Source organism: Andrena cerasifolii, chromosome 6 (genome assembly GCF_050908995.1).
Source record: "Andrena cerasifolii isolate SP2316 chromosome 6, iyAndCera1_principal, whole genome shotgun sequence".
In the NCBI taxonomy this organism is placed as follows: Eukaryota; Metazoa; Arthropoda; class Insecta; order Hymenoptera; family Andrenidae; genus Andrena; species Andrena cerasifolii.
Genome location: NC_135123.1, coordinates 3,295,175 through 3,317,850, shown reverse-complemented (window position 1 = coordinate 3,317,850; position 22,676 = coordinate 3,295,175). Strand labels below are relative to the sequence as shown.

General features: G+C 38.5%; 1 protein-coding gene and 1 long non-coding RNA gene across 9 annotated transcripts in view; one reads left to right on the top strand and one right to left on the bottom strand.

The window, feature by feature from the left end:
* Nucleotides 1-22,676, bottom strand: part of LOC143369815 (uncharacterized) — a 230,457-nt gene that overhangs the window by 39,300 nt on the left and 168,481 nt on the right. The window lies entirely within an intron of this gene.
* Syt1 (synaptotagmin 1) overlaps nucleotides 1-22,676 on the top strand; it is a 78,399-nt gene that overhangs the window by 18,540 nt on the left and 37,183 nt on the right. For 6 of the 8 annotated variants that reach the window (XR_013085481.1, XR_013085480.1, XR_013085477.1 and 3 more), the window contains exons 2-6: nucleotides 11,699-11,813; nucleotides 11,915-12,040; nucleotides 16,423-16,568; nucleotides 16,650-16,748; nucleotides 22,402-22,596. Coding sequence is in view for 3 of the 8 variants with exons in the window: in XM_076814101.1 (XP_076670216.1) it covers nucleotides 11,702-11,813; nucleotides 11,915-12,040; nucleotides 16,423-16,568; nucleotides 16,650-16,748; nucleotides 22,402-22,596 (678 nt within the window). In the remaining 5 variants the exon portion in view is untranslated. Of the gene's footprint in view, nucleotides 1-6,673; nucleotides 6,830-11,698; nucleotides 11,814-11,914; nucleotides 12,041-16,422; nucleotides 16,569-16,649; nucleotides 16,749-22,401; nucleotides 22,597-22,676 lie in introns of those variants that run through there. The other 2 variants (XR_013085479.1, XR_013085482.1) reach the window with 2 other exon arrangements.

Here is a 22,676-nt window from a genome sequence, read left to right as displayed (position 1 = left end):
CAGGACTCCGTCAGTCCAAATGCCCAAATATCGTTGGCAACCAAATTTTAGTTTCACTGAACGGATAGGGGTTCTACACTGACATCTGCTGACAGCCTTGACTCGGACAAGTGGGCGCTGCTCCATTGTAAAGCACGCAAACGATATTTTTTAACACTGATCCTCAGGGCCAGTAACTGACGGGTACGGAGAGACCGTCGAATTTCACGGAACTGACAAGTGTGCGCTGCTCCATTCCCAAACAAGCAACCGTTTACGACCACGGAAATGACACATAACGGATATGCGTGCGCAGACCTTAAAGGTCTAAACACACTTGAAAGGAGAAGAGACCCTCTACGCCCCTCTTCTTCTTACCATTTGCACGCCGGAACGGTACTGACACGGAACTGACAAGTGTGTTTAGACCTTTAAGGTCTGCCCCTCTTCTTCTTACCACCGGCACGCGGGAACGGTACTGACACGGAACTGACAAGTGTGTTTAGACCTTTAAGGTAGATTCTTTCTATCCGTCTGGCCAGCAGCAGTCTACCGTCCGTCGAAACATTCTCCAATGGGTTTTATATGGGGACGGTAGACGGTCTTCGGACGGCACAATGTGAATGTCACCATACAAAACCCATCGGAGAATGTTTCGACGGACGGTAGCCTGCCGCCGGCCTGACGGGTAGTGGGAATCTACCTTAAAGGTCTGCGCACACATATCCGTTCCGTGTCAGTTCCGTATTCGTCGTGCCAGTGGTAAGAAGAAGAGACTCTCTACGCCCCTCTTCTTCTTACCACTGGCACGACGGATACGGAACTGACACGGAACGGATATGTGTGCGCAGACTTTAAACGGCGCAAAAGTTATCACTTGCAGTGGTGTACCTAGAGCCAAGGGACCCTGGCCCCTCCTAAAGAAAAAGGAAGAAGGAGATTAATGTAACCACGACTGAAGTAATTCAAGAGCTTTGTAAATAGAAGAAAAAAGGATTTTTTCTTTAAATCAATTTTTATAATCACATAATGAATTTTATTGAATTTGCATTAAAAATATTTTTATCCATTCAACTCGGCTTCCCCAAAGATTAAATCTTGAGTGCGCTACTGATCCCTTGAATTAATGTGTTCACACTTGCCTGTAATGGACATAAGGAAAATTGAACTACCTTTTATGAATAATATTTATAAAGATATTTATTCAACTGAATTAAAGATATTAGAGATTCTACTGTTTCGAACTGGACTCCGTGGCTGAGACTGGTGGCTTTTGAAATAGTAATGCTCGTGAATAAGGGAATGCAATGGGGTTGTAAAGGTTTAGGTACGTAAGAGTGGGGAACTGCAGGGTTTTGGGTAGGTGACGCATTAGCTAACACGACGATGGGTCGCAGGGACGACGCAGTGTTTACATTCACGCAGCAGTAGTTTACATAGCTCAAAAGTAGTTACTCTGATTCATGTTTGCAGAGATAGTCAGATAAGTAAAGGGTCAGTACATTACATGCCGTCAACACGAGATGCCATGTACACGTTGTCGCACAAACGAACGCCGTGTAGGTCTGTTCGAAACGTTATGATATTCGCCTTTTTACCGCGGAAACGTAGTACAGCATTTTCTTGTATTCTCAAAACATTTCACTTTCTTGTTCCATCTCTGTTCTATTTAGACATATTATTTTCTAAAATGGAATATGGCTATAAAAGCAACCAAGATTTCTAAAAAAAATTAGTCCTGAAAGATAATTCGTGGTAAATACATACTTAGGATTAGTTTGACAATTCGTTACAATCACGCGTGATTCATAATGGCCAATGCTCATTTTCATTTGAATTAAAAAATTATTACGCCCTTAAATGGAACGATCAGACTGGATAGTAAATTAAATAATCTAATGACACATTGTTATATGAAAAGAAGATATTAATACTTGTGTATGTATATTGATATAACATCATAGAAATTAGAAAATTTTATTAAAAGTATCATTATCTTTTAACACGTGATTAAGGAAGTGTGTTATAATCTTTGATGGAAATAAACAAGTGATTTTTATAGTATTCATTGTAAATGCATTTGCAATTTAAATTAGGTGCATATAAAACTCAAACGACATCGCAATCGAGGAAAGACACATAATATCAATTAATTATTTTTATTAATTTAGTCCTATCGTGATCCCTGTGCTATATGTACAGCTTTTATAAACTTCAATGTGACCGGAGAGCTATTGTGACGTAGGTACAATTTAAATAAGTTCATTGAAGGACACGCGTTAAATCGCTACAATGCCGATTATGTACTCATCTTCCTCATTTTCTACGGTGTCGAGCTTGTTATTGATTTTGCATATTTACGGGGAAATTAGATTGTTGTGTTCCATTGCACGTATCGATAAACAAGACTGCTCTCCAACAAGGCTGTTAACCATTGACGCACAAATTTTATTATGGGTTTAAGGACAACAATGAAACGTGATGTTAACAATGAAATTACATGTACGGCAAATGTTTATCTTACCATATTTCTGTTGAGAAGAAAAAGTTGAAACGTTACACTATCGAGGCCAGGAAGGGCCGTCAGCCTATTGTCATGTTTATGTAGAGGACTACGCGTCTGTTTTTCGTCAGTCCAAGCGTAGGGCTGTTGCTCAGTCATATATATTCGACTGCTTGAGCCATCTCTTAAGCCGGAACTAAGGTTCCCAGGGATTAAGGGTTCCACTGGGGTGGCCTGCATCGACTTGTTTAGACTGTCGCCAAAGCATCGTAAAGCTATGAATTACAGTGGCTCGCATTAATATTCGGACACTTTTTAAAATCGCATAACTTTTTTAGAATTGGTCCAAACGACATGAGTTTTTTTGAGAAGCTAGAAGGATTAGTTTGCTAAGTGACGTGATTCGTCGTTTTCAAAAAAATGCACTTGGTCGGAATAGCAAAAAAAAAAATAGAAAAGGTCGATTTTTAAATATTTTTTTATGAGCCTGTAACGAAAATTAAAAAAACCGTTTGGAGATTTAAGTAAGTTATATAAGTGCCTAAAATTTCATAAAAATCGGTTAACGTTGCTCTGAGGTATAAACGCTTAAATATCGCAGAATAAAGTCGAAGATTGCTGATTTCGGGAATTTTCGCGAATTTTCCACTATAAGTACCGATGCTTCGAGATTTGGGAAGTTCCCGTTCTCACGCCTCACAACCACCCTCAAGATTGACACGCCTTCGCCAATAGACAGTTTTCTTTTACCACCTTTCTGTTACAACTCCACCAATAGTTTAGTTTTGTTAGCCCTGTAACCTTAAGACTCCACCCCTGCGAGGAAACTTGGAGTCATCGCTCGCGAGCAAAAGCGCCGTCGAGGCAGAAGCAAATTAGAAACGCAAGAAGAACCAGCGAGCTCTGCTTGCGAGCAGAAGACTTTTCATAAGACTTGTACGATAATATTTTTGTTGCTGAGTTTCTTATTTCAAATATAGACTAAGTATTGTGTTTTAAATTGTGTGCGGTGTTTTTCTCAATTACGTGCTTCTCATTTGGAACATCAGTTCTCAAATTCTTGGGCTCTTGCACGATATCATAGCGCAGGAGAAGTGGTCAGAGGATCGTGAAGATTTACAACCTTCAATCAAAGCGACGCTCTGTCATAACATTCCTGCTCTACTGTCTAGAAACAATCCACTAAGTGTTCTTCTTCAATGTTCACATTTCATATCTTCGTATCACAAAGTTATGAACTGTTTCAAGTTCCCTCGCTTAAGGAGACCCTCCGGTCAAAACGCTCGAAAAATAGGTGATCTGTATGAATTTTTTACAAGAAGAAGTTGCAACATATCCTAAACAATATTTTTTGGCATTTATTGATACACTCGTAGAATGCGAGAAAAATTTTTAGTTTCATTTTTTCGGTGTTAATTAATTTTCTGTGTAGCGCTTAGTGCAGCGCTTCCACAAAGAGATATTAAAACGGTACCCACGAAATTTACTCACAGGATCATCCAAAATGAAAAATTCAATTTTTTAAGAAATTTATATCAATGGATAGCGCAGCATCCCTTGTTGGGGCAAAAAAATACCATAACTATGATAATTGATGCACATTTGAACGAAGTGGCGCAAAAAGCGTTTCATTTTCCGCACAAATGTGCCGATAAAAAAGAAACCCGTGTTTCAAAAAACTTTGTTATAGGGTGCTGCGATAGCGAGTTCAATTACGAATCAAATGCCCCAAGGTTTTTTTAATCGGTCCATCAGTTCTCCTGAAATTGTGGATACCGTTTCGAAATATCGTGTTTCGAGAAAAACATGTTTAAAATGTTCTCGGCTCATACTGTGTTCGGAGCCTGAACTGGTTATGTAACTGTAGAAGAAAAAAAATATATATATTTATTTTTGTAGTATAATGTCCCAAGAATACCCTGTGAAAGTTTCACACCAAAATTCGTAACGGTATAGATTCTACATATATATATATTTTTTCATTCATGTTAGAATATATATAAAAAATCGATTTACTGAAAAATCATATTTGAATACAAATATGTATTGTAAATATATATAAATATATGTATATCTACCCTATATCTATAAAATCATATGTGACGACGATTTCTTTGTTTTTTATCGATATCGTCACGTTTTCTGTAACGCTTTAAATGTCACGTTTTTTGTAACGCTATAAAGTGGGGATATTATAAATAATACAGAAATGTGTGTTGGTGTCCTTCTTTTCGCCATTTATACAGGTTTAGTGGAATACTGTTCTTATTTAAAATTCATGTGGCGATTCAAAATTAAAAACTAAAACATCACGGAAGTCATATCACGATTTGTGAAACGTTTTGAATGGAGGTTATTTAAAAAGTGTTCGGTGTCCTTCTTTTCTACGTTAGTCCAGGTTGAATGGAATACTGTTCGAATTTTAAATTCAAGTTTTGTTTTAAAATAATAACCAAAAAATCATGGAAGCCATTGTTTTTTAATGGACAAGTTCTTTGTAACGCTTTAAAATAGGATTATTGTAAATCATAAAAATGCGGTGAAGATCACGGTTTGGTCTGCGTTAGTTAGGCTTATTTTTTTAATATAATTGCTATTTTTATTCGGGATTCTAACCTATTTTTATTAAATCATAAATGACGATTTCATTGTTTTTTTATCGATTTTGTCACGTTTTTTATGACGCTATAAATTGGGGATATTATAAATAATATACGGATATGTGTTTGGTGTTCTTCTTTTCGTCATTTATACAGGTTTAATGGAATACTGTTCGAATTTAAAATTCATGTTGCGTTTTAAAATTATAAACTAAAACATCACGGAAGTTATAGCTTTCAGTCGATTATGTCACGACATCGTATATATATATATATTATTTTTTTGCAAAATTCACTGTTTCGTTCAACAGGTGTTTTCGTTTGCTGTTTAGTTGTAAAGCTATGTATATAATATATATATAGCGCAACATGAATGTTAAATTATATATATATAATATTATATATATATATATATATATATATATATATATATATATATATATATTATATTATTTAATATTTATTAGAAATATTTCAACATTTTCAAGTTGAAAAATCAGTTTTATAACATTAAAAATTATAAACAAATTCTTATTTTGGAAATTTTGCCTCAGTGGCCATATGATTTTAAATTCGAACAAATATGAACACATTCCTTCAAGTATTGCATACAAATTAAGCTTTTTTCTAGGATGGTATCCCGTCTTGAAAATAGATCGCGCCCAGTCTTGGGGTGTGGGTTCTTTTCAAGACGAAACTGTAGGTAGAAAAGGAGAATTCCGATGATAATTGATAGATTTTTAACCGACTTCAAAAAGGAGGAGGTTATAGATTCGACCCATATGTATTTTTTTTTATTATCCCCGCATAACTCCTCAGCATATGGACCGATTTTGATGATCTTTTTTTTATTCGAAAGAGGGCGATGCCCCGGTGGTCTCGTCCTGCACTGCATCAATATTGGCCCAATATTTTGCCAGTTCTGGTTAATAATAAAGACTATTGTCACCTAATTATTATTATTTTATATACGTACACGCATATCTCCTAAGCATGCTGTGTCAATATATATAAAACTAAAAGGACAAAAAATAAAAAATTAAAAAAAAATTACAACTGACTTCAAAAAATTTAAAATACACTAAAAAGTAAAAAATAATTTAATTCCTTATTTAATCTACGACTCTCATATCTTTTAAGTCCGCATCTCATCATTTGCACTGCATAAATCTGGCGCCGACTTAAAAAATATGAAAGTCGTAGATTAAACAAGGGATTAAATTATTTTTTACTTTTTAGTGCATTTTTATTTTTTTTAAGTCGGTTTTAATTTTTTCTTATTTATTTTATCTTGAAATTTTCTACTGTATTGTAAAAAAAACACCACATAGTCTTATTTGAAAAATTCAATGCAAGCATGAATGTTTAATGAAAGAGCCAGTTTCTAAAATTTCTGTTACTTTCAATTATCCATTGCTCAAAACAGACAAAATTTTGTTTATAACTAGTTACCTCGCTGGATTATTCTACGCACATATCTAAACTTTATATCCCAATGTTTGTATTACAGCGCGAATTTGAATGACAGGAGTTGGCTAACAAAGCACGCAATCACGACGATGCGCATGCGAACTTAATCTACGAACACGGAAGTACTCGGTTGATTGCAAAACCTAACAGTATTCGTAGAAATATCGCGCTCCGTGTCCCTGCTCTTTTGTGTACGACATCAATTCAATTCTCTTATAACAATAATTAAATACAGTTCAACGAAATATAACTCACTGTAATCCTCGCAGAATTTTTCGTGAGTTTATAAATTGTTTCTAATTATTCTCTCTTACGCGTTTGCGATGGATTTCATTCATACGTGCTATTTGTTTATTCATTTTATGATGTATAATCTTGAGCTCTCCAAACATACATATATCTACAATACTTAAGCGTGCACGTTTAAGCAACGTGATTGCGAAGATTGCAAATATAAATATAGGAAACATTTGGAATTTTGAAGTAATATGGGTGGCATATTATCAACAGGCAGGGAAAATGTAATTGTACTGACTATTTCCAAAGCAGTAGGTACAGTGTACTTAATATTATTCAGCTCGTAAATTGTTTACAATATAAGTACTAATTGTAGTATTTTATTTTCTTAATTGTTCTACTTTCTCTGACAATCATTGAACATGTTTATTGCCCCTACAGAATTATTTATAATTTTATTAATACAACTTTTTAAAGAAGGCCTACGACAAATACAGTGACGTCGAATGCCAGATTGCGTTCCGTGCCAAAAAACTACTTTTAAATGATTAGTTAACCTCTATTATGTTTATGGCGGTGGGTGATTATGAATGACGAAGATTTTCAAGCAATAATAATATATTTCATATTTCAGATCAATTTGACAAAACAAAGATGATTAATCTTTTATCGAATATAAACTATTCAACTGATAAATTAAGAATTCAAAGGCAACGTAAGCATCATCTTCTGTGTGCACTGTGCACTCGTATTCGTTTACGAAGTAATCGTTAAAAAATATGGACGTGTTGTATGTATGCACGCGGAAAGTGTTGATAGTGGTCACTACGGATATTCGCTCTCTCTCGCTCTCGCGCTCGGGCGGCGCGCGTGCGCGTGTATGTGAATGCGTGTCGCGAAATGAGAGAATCTGTGCGGCACAGTGTTCGATGTACTGTACAAAAGTGAAGAACCTGAAGTGTTCGATCCACAAATTCTGGTATCTTAAAATGTTAATAAAGGAACGTAGGTTTTAATTCTACTCATAACTTTCGCTGAATTTACCAATTTGTTGTAAAAAATGACACTAGAAATTTAGTACAAATCTCGGTGCATTTTTCCAAACACGTGCCATTGGCGGAATGTTTACGCTTTTCATTTGATTTCCATAATTTGCGTTTAACATTGCCATACCTTCAAAACTGCCAAATCAGTTTTTTTTACAATACTAACAATTTGTACGAATTTTTTATGTTAATGACTTTTAAAAAAAAAGTATCAAAAAGCACCTGCGGGATTTTTAGTATATTAATTTAGGGAACATTACACTTTATATTAACGTCAATTTCAGCTGCCCGAATTTGCCCAAAACAGAGAAAAGTCAAAATCATTATTAAAACGTTCGCCGCTCTAATTTTTAGGTTTTTGTTTGTTTGTTTTTATTGTTTTCCTGTGTTTTAAGCAGGATGGCGGTGCAAGCTTATTTTTGCTTATATTGCCCAACGAACTATAGTCCCATTTTTTTTATCCCTCCTCTCTCCTTCGGGTCCCAGCAGCAGCAGCGCACCGGGAGAAAGGTGGTCTCCCATCTTTCCTCGGTACACCGCCCCGTGATGCTTAACTTCGGTGATCTAACGAAAAACGGTGTTTTCCATCACGGCTACGGCCGTTGGTTAAATTAACAACCTTGTAAATGGGCTCTGTTTCGCGTAGAGCTGGTGCTTACAAGGGAAGATCCCGAACCCGAAAATTCAAAAAATTCTGAAACTTTGTGAATATGTAGAGGATTTCCTCCTGATTACAATGCAATTTTTGTTTGCTGCCCAAATTCACTCGAAAGGGACGAAATTAACCCCCGAAAATTCGACTATTTTGCGATTTTGTGTTATAACTCGCGAACTATAAGAGATAGAAAAAAAGTCTCCGGACAAAAGTTACTTCTTTTAATTAGATCTATCATTTGGTAAAAAAAATATTTTATAATTCATGAGTTATAACACAAAATCGGAAAATAACCGGATTTTCGGGGGTTAATTACACCCCCTTAGAATAAAGAAGAATGTGGGGCTTCCGACCAGGGTTGCCACCTTATCACCATATATATCGCGGAGTGCCACACATTCTAACCCGGAGATTCGAATATAAACCCGGAGATGGAAAAAGCAAAAAACGTTTTGTTCCTGAATATCCGGAAAACAGATGTGCAATTCTTTTAAGCTCAAACAATTCAGAATTTAAAAGTATATGTTTTTTTAATTAATAACTTTTATTGTATATAAAATTGATACTATTCTACAATACCATAGTTTCTTATTATCTCATTTTTTTTCTACAACCCGGAGATTTTTTCAGTAAAACCGGAGCCCCGAGATTTGCTTCAAATCCCGGAGTCTCCGGGCCAAAACCGGAGAGGTGGCAACCCTGCTTCCGACGTATTACTCACGTGTCCAACGTGTAGGAAACGCAGAAAGCCCGAGTAAATTCCAAAAATGATGTGTATTTATTTGTATCTTCGACTTAATAAATCTTTATTATTAGGAAAAAAACTTAAAGATTTTTCAGTTTTCTTTACAAATTTCGGAGGTGTTCCATATTAGGACCCATTTTTCGAACGGTCGATTTTCACTCTTTTCAGTTTTTTTACTATAATTGCAAAACAATTGGATTTTTTTACATTTGCCTCAGTAAATATGATTATGCATTAGTTCCTTCGTCCCCTCATGTCAGTTTTATTACAAAAAAAAAATTCCCCTACTTTTGACAAGCTTTTGAAATCAGATGTTCCATATTACCTGCCTCTACCCTAGTCAATACCTCGTATCTCAAATAAATGTGAAATGTACTTAAATGTAAAAATGCGAGAATTTTATGCACCTAATTCAAAGTATCACAGCTCATTGCCGTGTCAAAATAAATAAATAATCTATCCAAATATGTAGGCAGTATACTTTCATCGTTTCTACTCCAATAAATATTTTAAAATTTATACTAAGTAATTTCATTAAATAATAAATATCAGTCCCCAGAAATGACTAAAAGAGGGACAACCTAGTGCGGCTCTGCCCACATAGATTCATCATTGTCAACAATGCCCATTTCAAACCGGGCAAAGTTCACAAAGAAATCATAGTCGCTGACACTGCCCACCCGGCGGTGGACGATGTCAACTTTCCGTAGATTAAAGCGGGCCATGTTCGCTAATCAACCATTTCGGCGGACTTTGCCCAGCAGCAATGTGCAATGCTGACATTGCCCGGGAAGGCCGACTCTGTACACCCTGCGGACTTCATCCGTAACATATATATATATAATTGTTATCTCTATAGCTACATTCACTACGGAAATTATTTATCAATTTTATTATAAATTCCCTAGCTTGCGTAAACTTGAACTTTACATACATTTCACTGTGAATTGTATTTTGTTAACAAACATAATACAACATAGACATTCTTGCATATAGGATGCAATAAGGTATAAAACATTTTTCATGATCAGCTGCCGCAAATAATTGCGTTGTATCATGTATCATATTTAATTAACCCTCGAGAGGGCGCGCCGGTGAACTCGGTTCACCGATCCGCGTATTTCTTTGTTTACGTCTCGGGAAGATAAACATTCTTGGGTACATTGCTATTATTTTCCCATCACATTTAATCGAAAGTTACTAATATCGACAGAAAAACCGCTTCTGAAGGGTATACTTTATATATAAGGGGACTAAAATGAATATTTTCAACTGGTGAACTGAGTTCACCACGCGCCTGGTCGTGCAACTCTCACTGGCGCGCCCGCCCGAGGGTTAAATAAACCCACATCCTTAACAATTTGTTAAAAATTTGGTTAAATATGTAACTTCGTGTTATTGCTTTATTACTGTTTCAGATAACTATATACTCTGTCATATAAGAAGGAAACCGCGCATAGACCTGTTCTGCGCTACTATTGGCTATACCCCAACCAACGCTCCCTCGCAGCCAATGAGCTCATTTCTACATGCGTGAAACGGGTTCCTTCTGATATGACAAGGAGAATAAACTAGTTCTAATCTATGTAAATTTAAATTATTTTGTTCTTGAACGAAAGCCTTCAATTAACTGTTACAATTCTTAAAACTGCTTTAAGAAAATATAGTTCTGTCCTGCTCAAGGTTAGGTACTGTTGTAAGAAACAAAGAAAAATGTGATTATTTTTCATACGTTAAAATTTCGTATTATAAACGTAGGGCTAAATAATTTGCTATAGTTTTTCGACTTCAGGGTATATTAAAGCAGTTAAATCGTACATTAGTTATTTTTCTCAGATTTTTATGAGCCTTGGCACGCTGGATCTATGTCGGAAATAAGTAAATAGGTGTCCGAGCGTTTCTACCAGTGGACCTTAATAATAGAGATATTTACATAGAAATTATTAAAAATTTCATAATAGCCGTGGGGTTTAATGTGTAAAAATCCCACACTACCCTGGCGCCCCTGGGGATTCCCCTCTGGAGGAGTCGGGGTGTCTTTTGAAGATTTCCCCAACTTAAAAAAAAAAATTATAAAGTTTTATTTTAACGTGGAGACATCTTCAGAAGGCACCCCAACGCCTTCAGAAGGGAATCTCCCGCGGACGCGGGGGTAGTGTGGGATTATTATCCACTAAAACCCCACTATGAAATTTTTAATAATTTACCTGTAAATATCTTTATTATTAAGGCCCATTGGCAGAAACGCTCGGACATCTATTTACTTTTTTTTACATAGATCCAGCGTGCCAAAGCTCATAAAAATCGGTGTCTACCTCATATTGTCCTCCCCTTGTAAGTGAAATTTCAAATAGTGGTGAAAATTACCATAATTAGCATTATTCAACTACTTACTGTCAGTACGTAGTGATTTGTAATAATAACGATTAAATGTTTAAATTAAAATTCGATTTTGTGATACAGAGAATGCCTGTCGTTAAAAGGAAAGCAGATGCGGTATCGTATCCGCAGGTGGAGGATGTCGGTGAATCCACGTTGAAAACCATATTCAGCACGACAGAGATGGAAGTAAAAGAAGGTAAATGGATACTCTAAACTGTTTTAACTATCATCTGCCTCATAAGGACTGTGCGAATTTTTAAAGAAAACGGTGTGACCAACTTGTTTTGCGTTTCACAGAAACAGATGCGGACGTGGTCACCGAAAGTGCGGGCAAATCCTTTGAAACTCAGGTGGAGAATTTTGGGAAGGAAATAGCAGAAGAGATGGGAATACCAACATGGGCACTCGTAGCGATTCTAATAGGTAACAGCAAATGTTTGCAAGTATTTTACTGTTGCAAAACAATAATTATTACTAACCAAACTGTTTCTAGTCTAAACACTGACATGTTGACTGGCACGCACTTTAGGGAACTTTATACAGTGCTGTTTCGAAAAGAACTCGCCGCTATCTCCGCTACTACTACTTAGTAGCTTCCCCGGCGAGTAAGAGGTATCAGAGAGCCCTGCTCCGTCTTTTTTCGACAGACGACTCTGTGGCAGTGCCGACCCTAATTTATTATTAATAATTTATTCACTCGCCGCGGCAGAGAGCAAATGCAAGCTGAATAAACCACCCGTCTGGAAAATAGCTCATGCCTGATCCCCGGGTGCGGCTTCGTTTCGAAACAAAACTGTATTCCTGAATGACTTCCAAACATACAATATTTTATTGATAATCCTGAAAAATTTAATTTTTCCAGAATTTCAGACTCCGAAGTCAACTAATTTTTAAATATTAAATATTACTATGTTATATAATTATATAATAATATATTACTATGATTTTTAAATATTACAATACAAAGCAACGTAAAAGCAGCACTGATACTGAAATTAAATCTTGCATGTACAAAATGATTCTCTACATCAAAATTAAGAAAAAGGACTTACTCAATACGGACCCGAAGGAGAAACTTTTGGCTACACAGTTACAATAGCGCTAAAATTTAGCATTGCGTTATACAATAGATACCTTAGGGTTGTTCTTATACTCTCGGCCTCGAATTTTTTTGGTATCACCCTCTAGAATGGCTTCAATCCATAACAAAATAATATACGTAAAAGATGAGCTTGATCGAGTAATGGAGAAATGTGTGTACTGCGAATACTCCAGAAAAGTTGTCCAGCTATCTATCTGTTCTTTTTTGTATTTATTGGTGTTTTGTGTCTCTTTCAATGCCTGTATTATCGAAAGTCGATTTAGATTCAAATAGTCGGTACAACTATTATTGTAGAGGTAACCTGCCCGGGTCCGGCCAAACGACTACAACTTATAATTAAATTGAAACTAATTACTGATACGACTGAAAAATTAGTCAAATTAATGGAAGATTACAATAAATTAGTAATAAAGGACGAGAATCAAGAACAATACTTATAATAAATTTTACAAAATTATTGTAAGATGGATACAGTTTTCCAAGCAATGCAAAATACATAATGAATATGGAACAGATTCGTCGAAAAAATATTGAATTTTGTATTTGCTAGGCTGTAGGGGCTATTGTAATTGAATGCGAATTTCGGCAGTAGGGGTGCTGAAAGATAGTTGCATTAAACACCAATAAATACGCGAAAAGGAAGAACAGCGAGATAGCTGGGCAATTTTGTTAGAGGACTTGCTGTAGAATTATGTACAATACAGTACGCACTCGTTATAAGCCCGTTTCTACCATGCGTTGTGCGCGCGGCGATCCCCACCACTTCGTGGAATCTTTCGCACGAGAGTGAGAGAACCCGAGACCGAGCGAGAGGCTCTTTCGTCTCCTCTCGGTCGCTCTTGGGTTTTCTCAGTCGCGCCATTGGCCGCGCGGAATAGTATCCACCACTGATGCCAGAATCGTAGGACGTGGGACAAATGCTTACCCCCACTTTGACCTACCGTTGTCTCCCACTATGGCTTACCGTCGACCCGCACTTTCTTCCCATCGCACTACACACAAGCATATCTCTACTCCTGTCCATGTGAGCTGTCTGTTGGGGCTGCCGAGCACACGCACAGGAGTAGGGATATGCTTGTGTGCAGTGCGATAGGAAGAAAGTGGGGGACGACGGTAGGCCACAGCAGGAGACGACGGTAGGGCATAGTGGGGTAAGCATCCCATGTTCCACGATTCTGGCATCACTGGTGTCCACAACGCGCCGTACAGGCGGGATCTCCTACCCTGTGATGCCAGATCGGGGACGGGTTTCCTCGAGAATTTCCCCCACCTCGCGCATACTACGCCGGAGCAGCGTGTCCGTGAGCTCGGCGCTTCGGAGTCCAACTCACGGACACGCAGCTCCGGCGTAGTGTGCGCGAGGTGGGGGAAATTCTCGAGGGAACCCGTCCCCGATCTGGCATTACAGCTCCTACCTGCGATCGGTCGCAGTATGCTGGTGCAATGGGGAAACATGCATCTGTTCTGCTACAAGCGTCTGCGACCGTCGGGTACGCGACAGACGTAGGAGCCTGACGTAAGTCTGCTTGAGTACCAGCCTAGGCTACTCGAGACGCAACACAATGCGATGAGGGTCTGTTTCCCAATACAGTAATCGCCCGTTATGAGTCCGTTTCTTCCGCCCGTTGAGAGTCCGGCGACTATCCCCACCATTTCTTGGAAGCCTGCGGAAGAGATTGAGAGAACCGGACAACGAGTGAGAGGACACGAAAGCGTCGAGACGAAGTTTCCGTTGGGTAGGAAAGAGAGAAAAGATGATACTTTGTCTAGCTCCGTCTTTCAGCTCGAGCTTGGGCTCGACCCGCGTGTGGGCTCCTACAATGTATCATGCTTTCTCTCTTTCGTGCCCGATGGCAACTTCGTGTCGACGCTTTCCTCTCGCTCGTTGTCCGGTTCTCCCACTCGCGCTACTGGCCGCGCGGAACCATGTCCGCAAGCCACTATGAGTCCGCCGCAAGCCCCGTTCGACGGACTCATAACGGGCGATCACTGTGTACCTAGTCGCAGACTGGGCACTGCGACATAGACTCCCTTCGGGAGCAGTCTAGCGACCAAGTCGCAATGCGATCCATTGCCACAGTGGGACAGAATCCCAAGAAATAAGGAAAGAAGTCAGAATTCAAAAGTTATGGGATTATATATTTTTATATATTTCTTGTTAGCTACTAATATGACCTCCTAAAAAAGGTTGAAATATCATGACGCCTACTTATGAGCTGCGTGTAAACACATGTCTAAATTTGTATGTATTTGTCGTGCAGAATTTTAAATCGAGTCTTTTAATTTTTGGTGAAATAAAAGAAAACAAATTTTCAGCCCCAAAATGAGTAGTATCGATTCTGCTAAGTACAAATACATACCAACTTAGACACGTGTCTACACACAGCTTATAAGTAGGCGTCATGATATTTTTAACCTTTTTTAGGAGGTCATATTAGTAGCTTACAAGAAATATATAAAAATACATAATCCCACAATTTTTGAATTCTGACACTTTCCTTATTTCTTGGGATTCTGTCCTACTGTGGCGAGGGATAGCCAAGCTCCGGTCGCAGGCAAGAAGATTCAGCCTAGCGCCAGTCGCTGGGTCAAGTCGCGGGTAGGAGGTCCCGCCTTACGCCCATCAGCGGCGTCAGCCCTGTTCGTCGGGCTTATAACGAGTGCGTACTGTATACATGCTTACATATGTGATCACACGGAATATCTCTTCGGACATGTTGGGGCAAAAGAAGAGAACTGTTATTTAAATAGATAACTGGGCAACGTTCCTAGAGGATTTGCAGTAGCGACGCGGCCGGGTATATTGTATTTTACACATATGTAGAACTTCAGGGTTCCTGAGGCACGGTTTCCCACTATGAGATCGAGCCCATCTTTTATTATTTTTTTATGAGTTGGAAGCATTCTAGGAGTTAAGATCAAAAACATTCGAAGAATTTTTTTTGCCGTTTATAACTAAGGACCACCCTAATATATATAGGTATAAGTTATAAGTAATATTCCGTAAAATGTCCCAGAAATAAGTGGCCAAACCTTCAGACCTTATTCAACTCTTTTCGGGTGATTACTTTTGGTGTGCTGTGGAATTTCATAAGAAAAATTTTATAACACTTGTCTGTATTAGGTACCCATGTCCAGAAGAACGTTGCGTTACTTAAAAAATGTAGTATGCGCTTGTAAATTTGCAAACACTAATATGAAACCCTCAATATTCTAATATTGCAATTGGCAAATTATCTTAAATTTCTATTTTGTTTTTACTTTTTATTTATGTTATAAACCAACAAGCAAATGTATACAGTTTCACCAGAACTAAAGATTTGTTATGTCTTATTTGGCTCTTCATTTCTACGACTCAAAAACTGTCGATTCGTTTGAAACAATGATTCACCTTTCAGGCAATTAAATACTCCATAACAGTTATCTTTCTTAAAAAAAAACAACATTAACTGTGTAACTTACTTTGTTCCAGTTATCAAGTGTCGTTAACACTCGAACATTTCATACGTTTATACATGTGTACCTACCTCTTCTATGACAAAAACTCTATTTATGATAGGCTGAGTAATCACGAACGCTTCCGCGCTTACCAGTGTAACACGCATTATTAAGAAAAGCAATCTTATAATTTAGCCTAACAAATTTAGCGTCTTCGAGCTCGCGATTTTAACTTCTCCAATCTCTTTTTTTTTCGCTTGAGTAGCTGTAGGCGTAGTAGTTCTCGGAATCTGCTTCTGCTGTATAAGAAGATGCTGTCGGAAAAGACGATCCAAGGATGGGAAGAAGGGGTTGAAGGGAGCGGTGGATCTCAAGTCCGTACAGCTGTTGGGCAGCACGTACAAGGACAAGGTACGTACTCGGTGTTCCGTGACTTCATGTAGATGTTAGACGCACATTCTACACTCGTGGAATCCACTTCGATTTGTTAAGGTCCAGCCGGATATGGAGGAGCTGACCGACAACGCGGAGGAGCCGGACGAGGGTGGCAGCAAGCAGAGCGAAGTAAAACTTGGCAGGCTGCAATACAAGGTGTGTTGTATTCGGTGTCTGCTTAAATTTCTTAACTTTGGAAGGTTTCATCGGTCGGGGGGATTCTTTTTTGCGAGATTATAGTCGATGATGACTAGGTGAGGTTCGACAGCATCTAGAGCCGCGTATTCACCTGTGCATTCGCCCCGAATATGCATTCAGCGTGCACCTATTTCTTGCTCGTTCGGTGTTTAGCGCGCGTTCGGGCCGATCCGCTTGCTGGCGGTCCATCAAAGCGTGCATTCGGGTACGAATAAAGCCGCGTATTCACCTGCGCATTCGCCCCGAATGTGCATTCGGCGCGCACCGATTTTTTGCTCGTCCGGTGTTCGGCGCGTGTTCGGGGCGCGGCGCGCATTCGGGCCGATCCGCTTGTTGGCGGTCCATCAAAGCGCGCATTCGGGTCCGAACAATACCATGAAATGGACGCCGCAAATTTCACTCAACCCCGAACGCGCGCCGAATGCGCGCCGAACGCGCGCTGAGCTCCGAACGGGCAAAAAATCGGTGCGCGCCGAATGCACATTCGGGGCGAATGCGCAGGTGAATACGCGGCTTAATACCATGAAATGGACGCCGCAAATTTCACTTAACACCGAACGCGCGCTGAGCTCCGAATGAGCAAAAAATCGGTGCGCGCCGAATGCACAGGTAGGCCGCGTCCAGATCTGAACCGAACGGCGAACCGAACGCCACTTGAGACTCCCTAATGCCGCGTTCCTACGTGTGGAACGTATATTTCTAGCGACTTTCGCCAGTTTAGACAGAGTCTCGTGGCTTGCGACAGCTAAAGATTGAAGGACAGAGAGTGTTTAGAGCAGTGCAGACCAAAGGTCTGTTGCTGACTGTTTTTTTTTATAAATGTAATACATGCAGATATACGCAGCCGCTGCTTGATCTGCGGACATGGTGCTCGTGCGAACGGTGAAACTGTTCTGAGAGTCCCATAGACATTTCGAACCGTAGGCGTAGGTAGGCTTGGGAAGGTCTGTGGGACACTGTTCGTTTATCACCAACTTGTCTTGCTTCCTCAAACTACTTGACACCTCCAATGGCAAGGATGACAACAAGTCATGGTGGTGTGAGGGACAGGGATGCACCACTATAGTTGTTTGCCCTAGGTGGGTGAGCCATTCCTTTGATGGTTCGGGACTTTACTGACATAGGCTGGGAACAGCCCGAGCATCTCGGTGAGCTTGACTTTCCTTTGGTCGAAGGTCCCGAGGTCCCTTCCTCGGTGTCATATGGCAGGCAAACCGTTGGTCTGCACTGCTCTAAACAATCTCTGTTCTTCAATCTTTAGCTGTCGCGAGCCAGGAGATTCTGTCTAAACTGGCGAAAATCGCTAGAAATATACGTTCCACACGCAGGAACGCGGCATTAGGGAGTCTCAAGTGGCGTTCGGTTCGCCGTTCGGTTCAGATGAGGACGCGGCCTTAGGAATATAAAATCTAAGTTCGGTACGTTATTGATTTTGCGAGATAATCTGTCAATGTAGGAGATGGCGATGATAAAAAAGAGATAAACCGTTTGGACTCCATTTTGCAAATATAACAAATATGTATTTATTAACTGAAAAGGAGGGGTCACAATAGTAAAGCATCGATTTCAATGAAACATTTTCTAGTGAACTGTCCAGGGAAAATTAACACATATTTGAGAGTATCTGCCAATGCGCAGAATTTACAAAGATATTCAGTGTTAACGTTTCGGTAACGTAGAGGCGCTATTCATTACTTTAATAATGATATACAGGCTCGGAAAATAATATACAGTAATACGCAATTACTACACTCCGTGTCATTTAAGAAAGAACCCGTTTCGCGCATGTAGAATGAGCTCATTGGCTCCGAAAAGGCGTTGGTGGGGGTACAGCCAATAGTGGCTTCTCCCGGCACCAATGAGCGTCAACCTGCGCAGAACCGGTCTAAACTCGTCGGTCGGCAGGTTCCTTCTTAAATGACAGGGAGTATACATCACGGATCCAGATTAGCGATTATCTTTGAATAAAGTTTTGGCGCTGTCGTGTACCTATATACCACCGCTGAGTCACAGTAGATACATACCGTAAACTGGGGGAACATTTGCACCATGGGGTAACATTGGCATACGTCGGGATTACATTGTTTTACGTCAGATTAGTATAACTTAACCTGTTAATGCTATTTACATGATGCGTCAATATTACGAGTAGATTTTAGTTAAGATGTAGAAAATAAAATAAAATAAACAAATTTAAGTGTCAATGTATCTTACTGACTTCAGATTAGTAAAACTTGACACGTTGATGCTATCTATATGATGTGCCAATGTTACCCCGGTACACTAACGTTTTTAACATGAATTAAAGAAGGAAAAGGATAAAAATTGTATGCATTTTGACACTTGTAGTACAATCAGAAAAGATGCAATGTTATGATAGGATACTTAAAGCAAATTTAAACATGTTAATTTTTAAATTATATAACAAAATATTTCAAACACCTGCCAATGTTCCCCCAGTTTATGGTACTTACATACATACGATACATATTCGTATCGCGCTCTGATTGCGAGTCAATTCTCGCCCACATCGATCGCTCAATAAGAAAACTGAATATTTAGGCGTGGACTATAAATAATGTCGGCGAGAGATTCGGGGCACGAGCACAAAAACGATACTTTCTCCAGACATAAATTACGCACACGTAGGTATACTCACAGCGATAATCATAACTGGGCTTTCGATCCATTTTAATCGATGAAGCCTTGTCAATTTGTTAGTAACAACACTCTTGCGAGCTTCTAATGAAAACTACACAAAGTCTAATATTTCAAGTGGTGCAAAGTTTGACGAAATACTGTGTCAAGTCAGTCAACCTTTCGGAATATAGGTATATGTATGTATTTCTCGTTCGCTATAAAGTTCACATGTGGAAGGTGCACCTTTGCTAATAAATACCAAGTTTACTTCTTGAATAGTATAAATATATATAAATATAATAGTATAAAAATACAGTAATATATGTATACACATGTATGCATCGTATATGTAGGTACATAAAATGCTCTTGCTGTAAAATATGCTTCTGTAGGTATTTATAGAATACGCACAAATTTTTACGTGATAATATTATTATTATTATTAAACGTCTTTATTGCACAACACAAACAGAGAACAACTAAAAGAAGGTAAACAAAGACAAAAGCAAAGGGGAAGTTCAGTCAGGGCAGAGTTCGGAGGGAGTCGGCTCCAATGATGGAGGGGGAAACATCTACAGGTGTGGTGGTCATGCGTGCATGAACTGCGCCTGCGTTAGTCACGCGCGCATAACCACCACTCCTGTCGGTGTTTCCCCCTCCATGATTGGAGCCGACTCCCTCCGAACTCTGAGTCAGGGACTGTTTTACAACCTAACCTACGATATATATATATGTATATATATATATATTACATTTTACATAATTTATATATATATATATATATTACATTTTACATAATTATGGCTGTACTTCCGAAAACCGGTCAAACCCAATTCGACTGAAATTCTGCAAATAACTTCATTTTATCTAAAAACAATGTTTGCGAGAAGCGTTTTCTGCGACTCGAAAGTTAAGATCCAAATTTTACGAAAAATGTATATTACCATTTTAGTGTCACTCCCTGCAATTTTGAAAACTTCCATCTTTCGATTCGACTGAAATTCAGAAAATAGGTTTCTTTTACTCAAAAGTAATATTTGCGAGAAAGATTTTGGCGACTTGAAAAGTTAGACCTCAAATTTTACGAATAAGGTTTTACTACTGTAATGTCACTTTCTGCATTACCGACACAGCGTAGGATGAGATTATAGCAAAGGACTGACACTTGAAATGTGACTACGTTACACCCAAGCTCTCCACGTTTTCTCTTTGCATTCAGCAAAATATACAGAGGTAATTGTGCATAAAAGGATACACTTTATAGATTTTCTTTAATCACTTTACCTTGTTCCCCCCTCTTAACAATATTTCTGTTGACTTACACCGACACAACGCATTCCACTTTGCAACTTGTCCCGGGTATTAGTATTGGTTGGGGCTAGACCGGCGCGGGGGGCGCGCGCCCGCTCGCGGGCGCGTAAAGCATCGTGTCGAACCGATGTGTAAAAACGACCAGAGGTGATCGATTTTACCAATTATTACAAGATATAAAATGTGTATACACGGGGAACTAATAAAGAGAATGTACTATATATACTGTTGTAACTTTATTTTAGGCAGTGTCGGTAACGTTGGAAATGACACTGAAATGGTAAAACATTTTGATCTAAATTTTGGGTCTTAACTTTGGAGTCGCAAAAAATCCTTCTCGTAAACATCGTCTTTATGCAAAATAAAACTATCTTCAAAATTATAGCTAAATCGGGTTTGACCGGTTTTCGGAAGTTTCGCCATAATTATTACGAGTCTTTTACAACTACTTCGTTGATACATTTTGGCTTGTGTTGTTTTAAGAAACTCTTTAGTTAAGATGGTTCTATATGAAATAGTGAGTAGTGATTATTAAAAAATCGCTTTAAAAATGAAACATAACGATAAATGTTAATGAAATGGCATCTAAATTACAAAAGAATTACAGAAATATGTAGGTATACACCTATCACAGAAGTACCCACCTTCATTGTAGATTCACGATCAAAAATTCAATTTAAATATGCGATCCCATGGCTAGACCAATGATTATGAGAAAAGAATCTCTGGTCCCTAGTCCCTATATCGAGAAACTACAGGGGCACCTACACCCTATTTCACTGTTTGTGATGTGTATTTTTATTCAAATTCCTCGTGTAATTTCCTCCATACATATTGTCCCCTTTTTAACAAATACTTCCACCTTACTTTCTCATTACGTTATCACACCTCTTGAAAAGGGGAGATAGCATCTCACTATATTTCTTAAGAAAACTTAAACGCTTCCTTAATTTGCATACCTGTATACGGGTATGAAAATTTGAATCCCTCATACTACAAAGCACCATTTTTAAGAGCACTTTGAAAACGAGCCTCCAGGTTATGTCACGGCACATAAGAATCAATTTGTGATGTGTTCACCGCGCCCTTTATCAATGCAGTACCTAAATCGACCGCAAACTCCCGAATTTGAATTCCTATTATAAAATATTGTTGACAGTGAGAAATACCCGAATTTTAAATTTGAAGCAAAATTTCTTCTTGTTCTATCTTTTTTTATCTCAAATAAAAATTTTCCACGAATAGATGAACTCAGTTTAACAAGAACTGTAACACTGGCTACTGATGAAAGTCACCAATACTCTTTATATTAAAAAAATTAATTAGGAAAAACTACTGAATTACAATTTCTTTATCTACAGTAGCTAAATAGGTACATAGGTATTCGTCCGTAGTTTTGTCTCTGACTAGATTATTAATAGTCAAACAAGAAACCTACTATTATTTTGTTTTTATGGGGTGAGGGGGGGGGGGGAGAGGGCGAGCTGATACGAATAAAATCCTCAATGGTAAAAATATCATTGAATGATTCTTACAAGTTATGAGTTTGGAAATTTCCTATTTCCGACAGTTTTCTATTCTGACCAACAGTCTATGAAATTTTCGCAAAACCAATTATTGCGTAATTACAATTGCTAAAATCAGAAATGACCAATTACAGCTTGAATACGATTTCAACACGAACAGTCTGGCAGTAACGGTCATACAAGCCGAAGAGCTACCAGCCTTGGATATGGGTGGCACTTCCGATCCATACGTGAAGGTTTATCTGCTGCCTGATAAGAAGAAGAAATTCGAAACAAAAGTGCACAGGAAAACGCTTAATCCAGCCTTCAATGAGACATTCACATTCAAAGTTAGTCGTAATTCCTCTCCATAATTTCGTTGATGGCTAAAGCTTCGTGAAATACGATCCTCGCGGCACAATCCAATTTT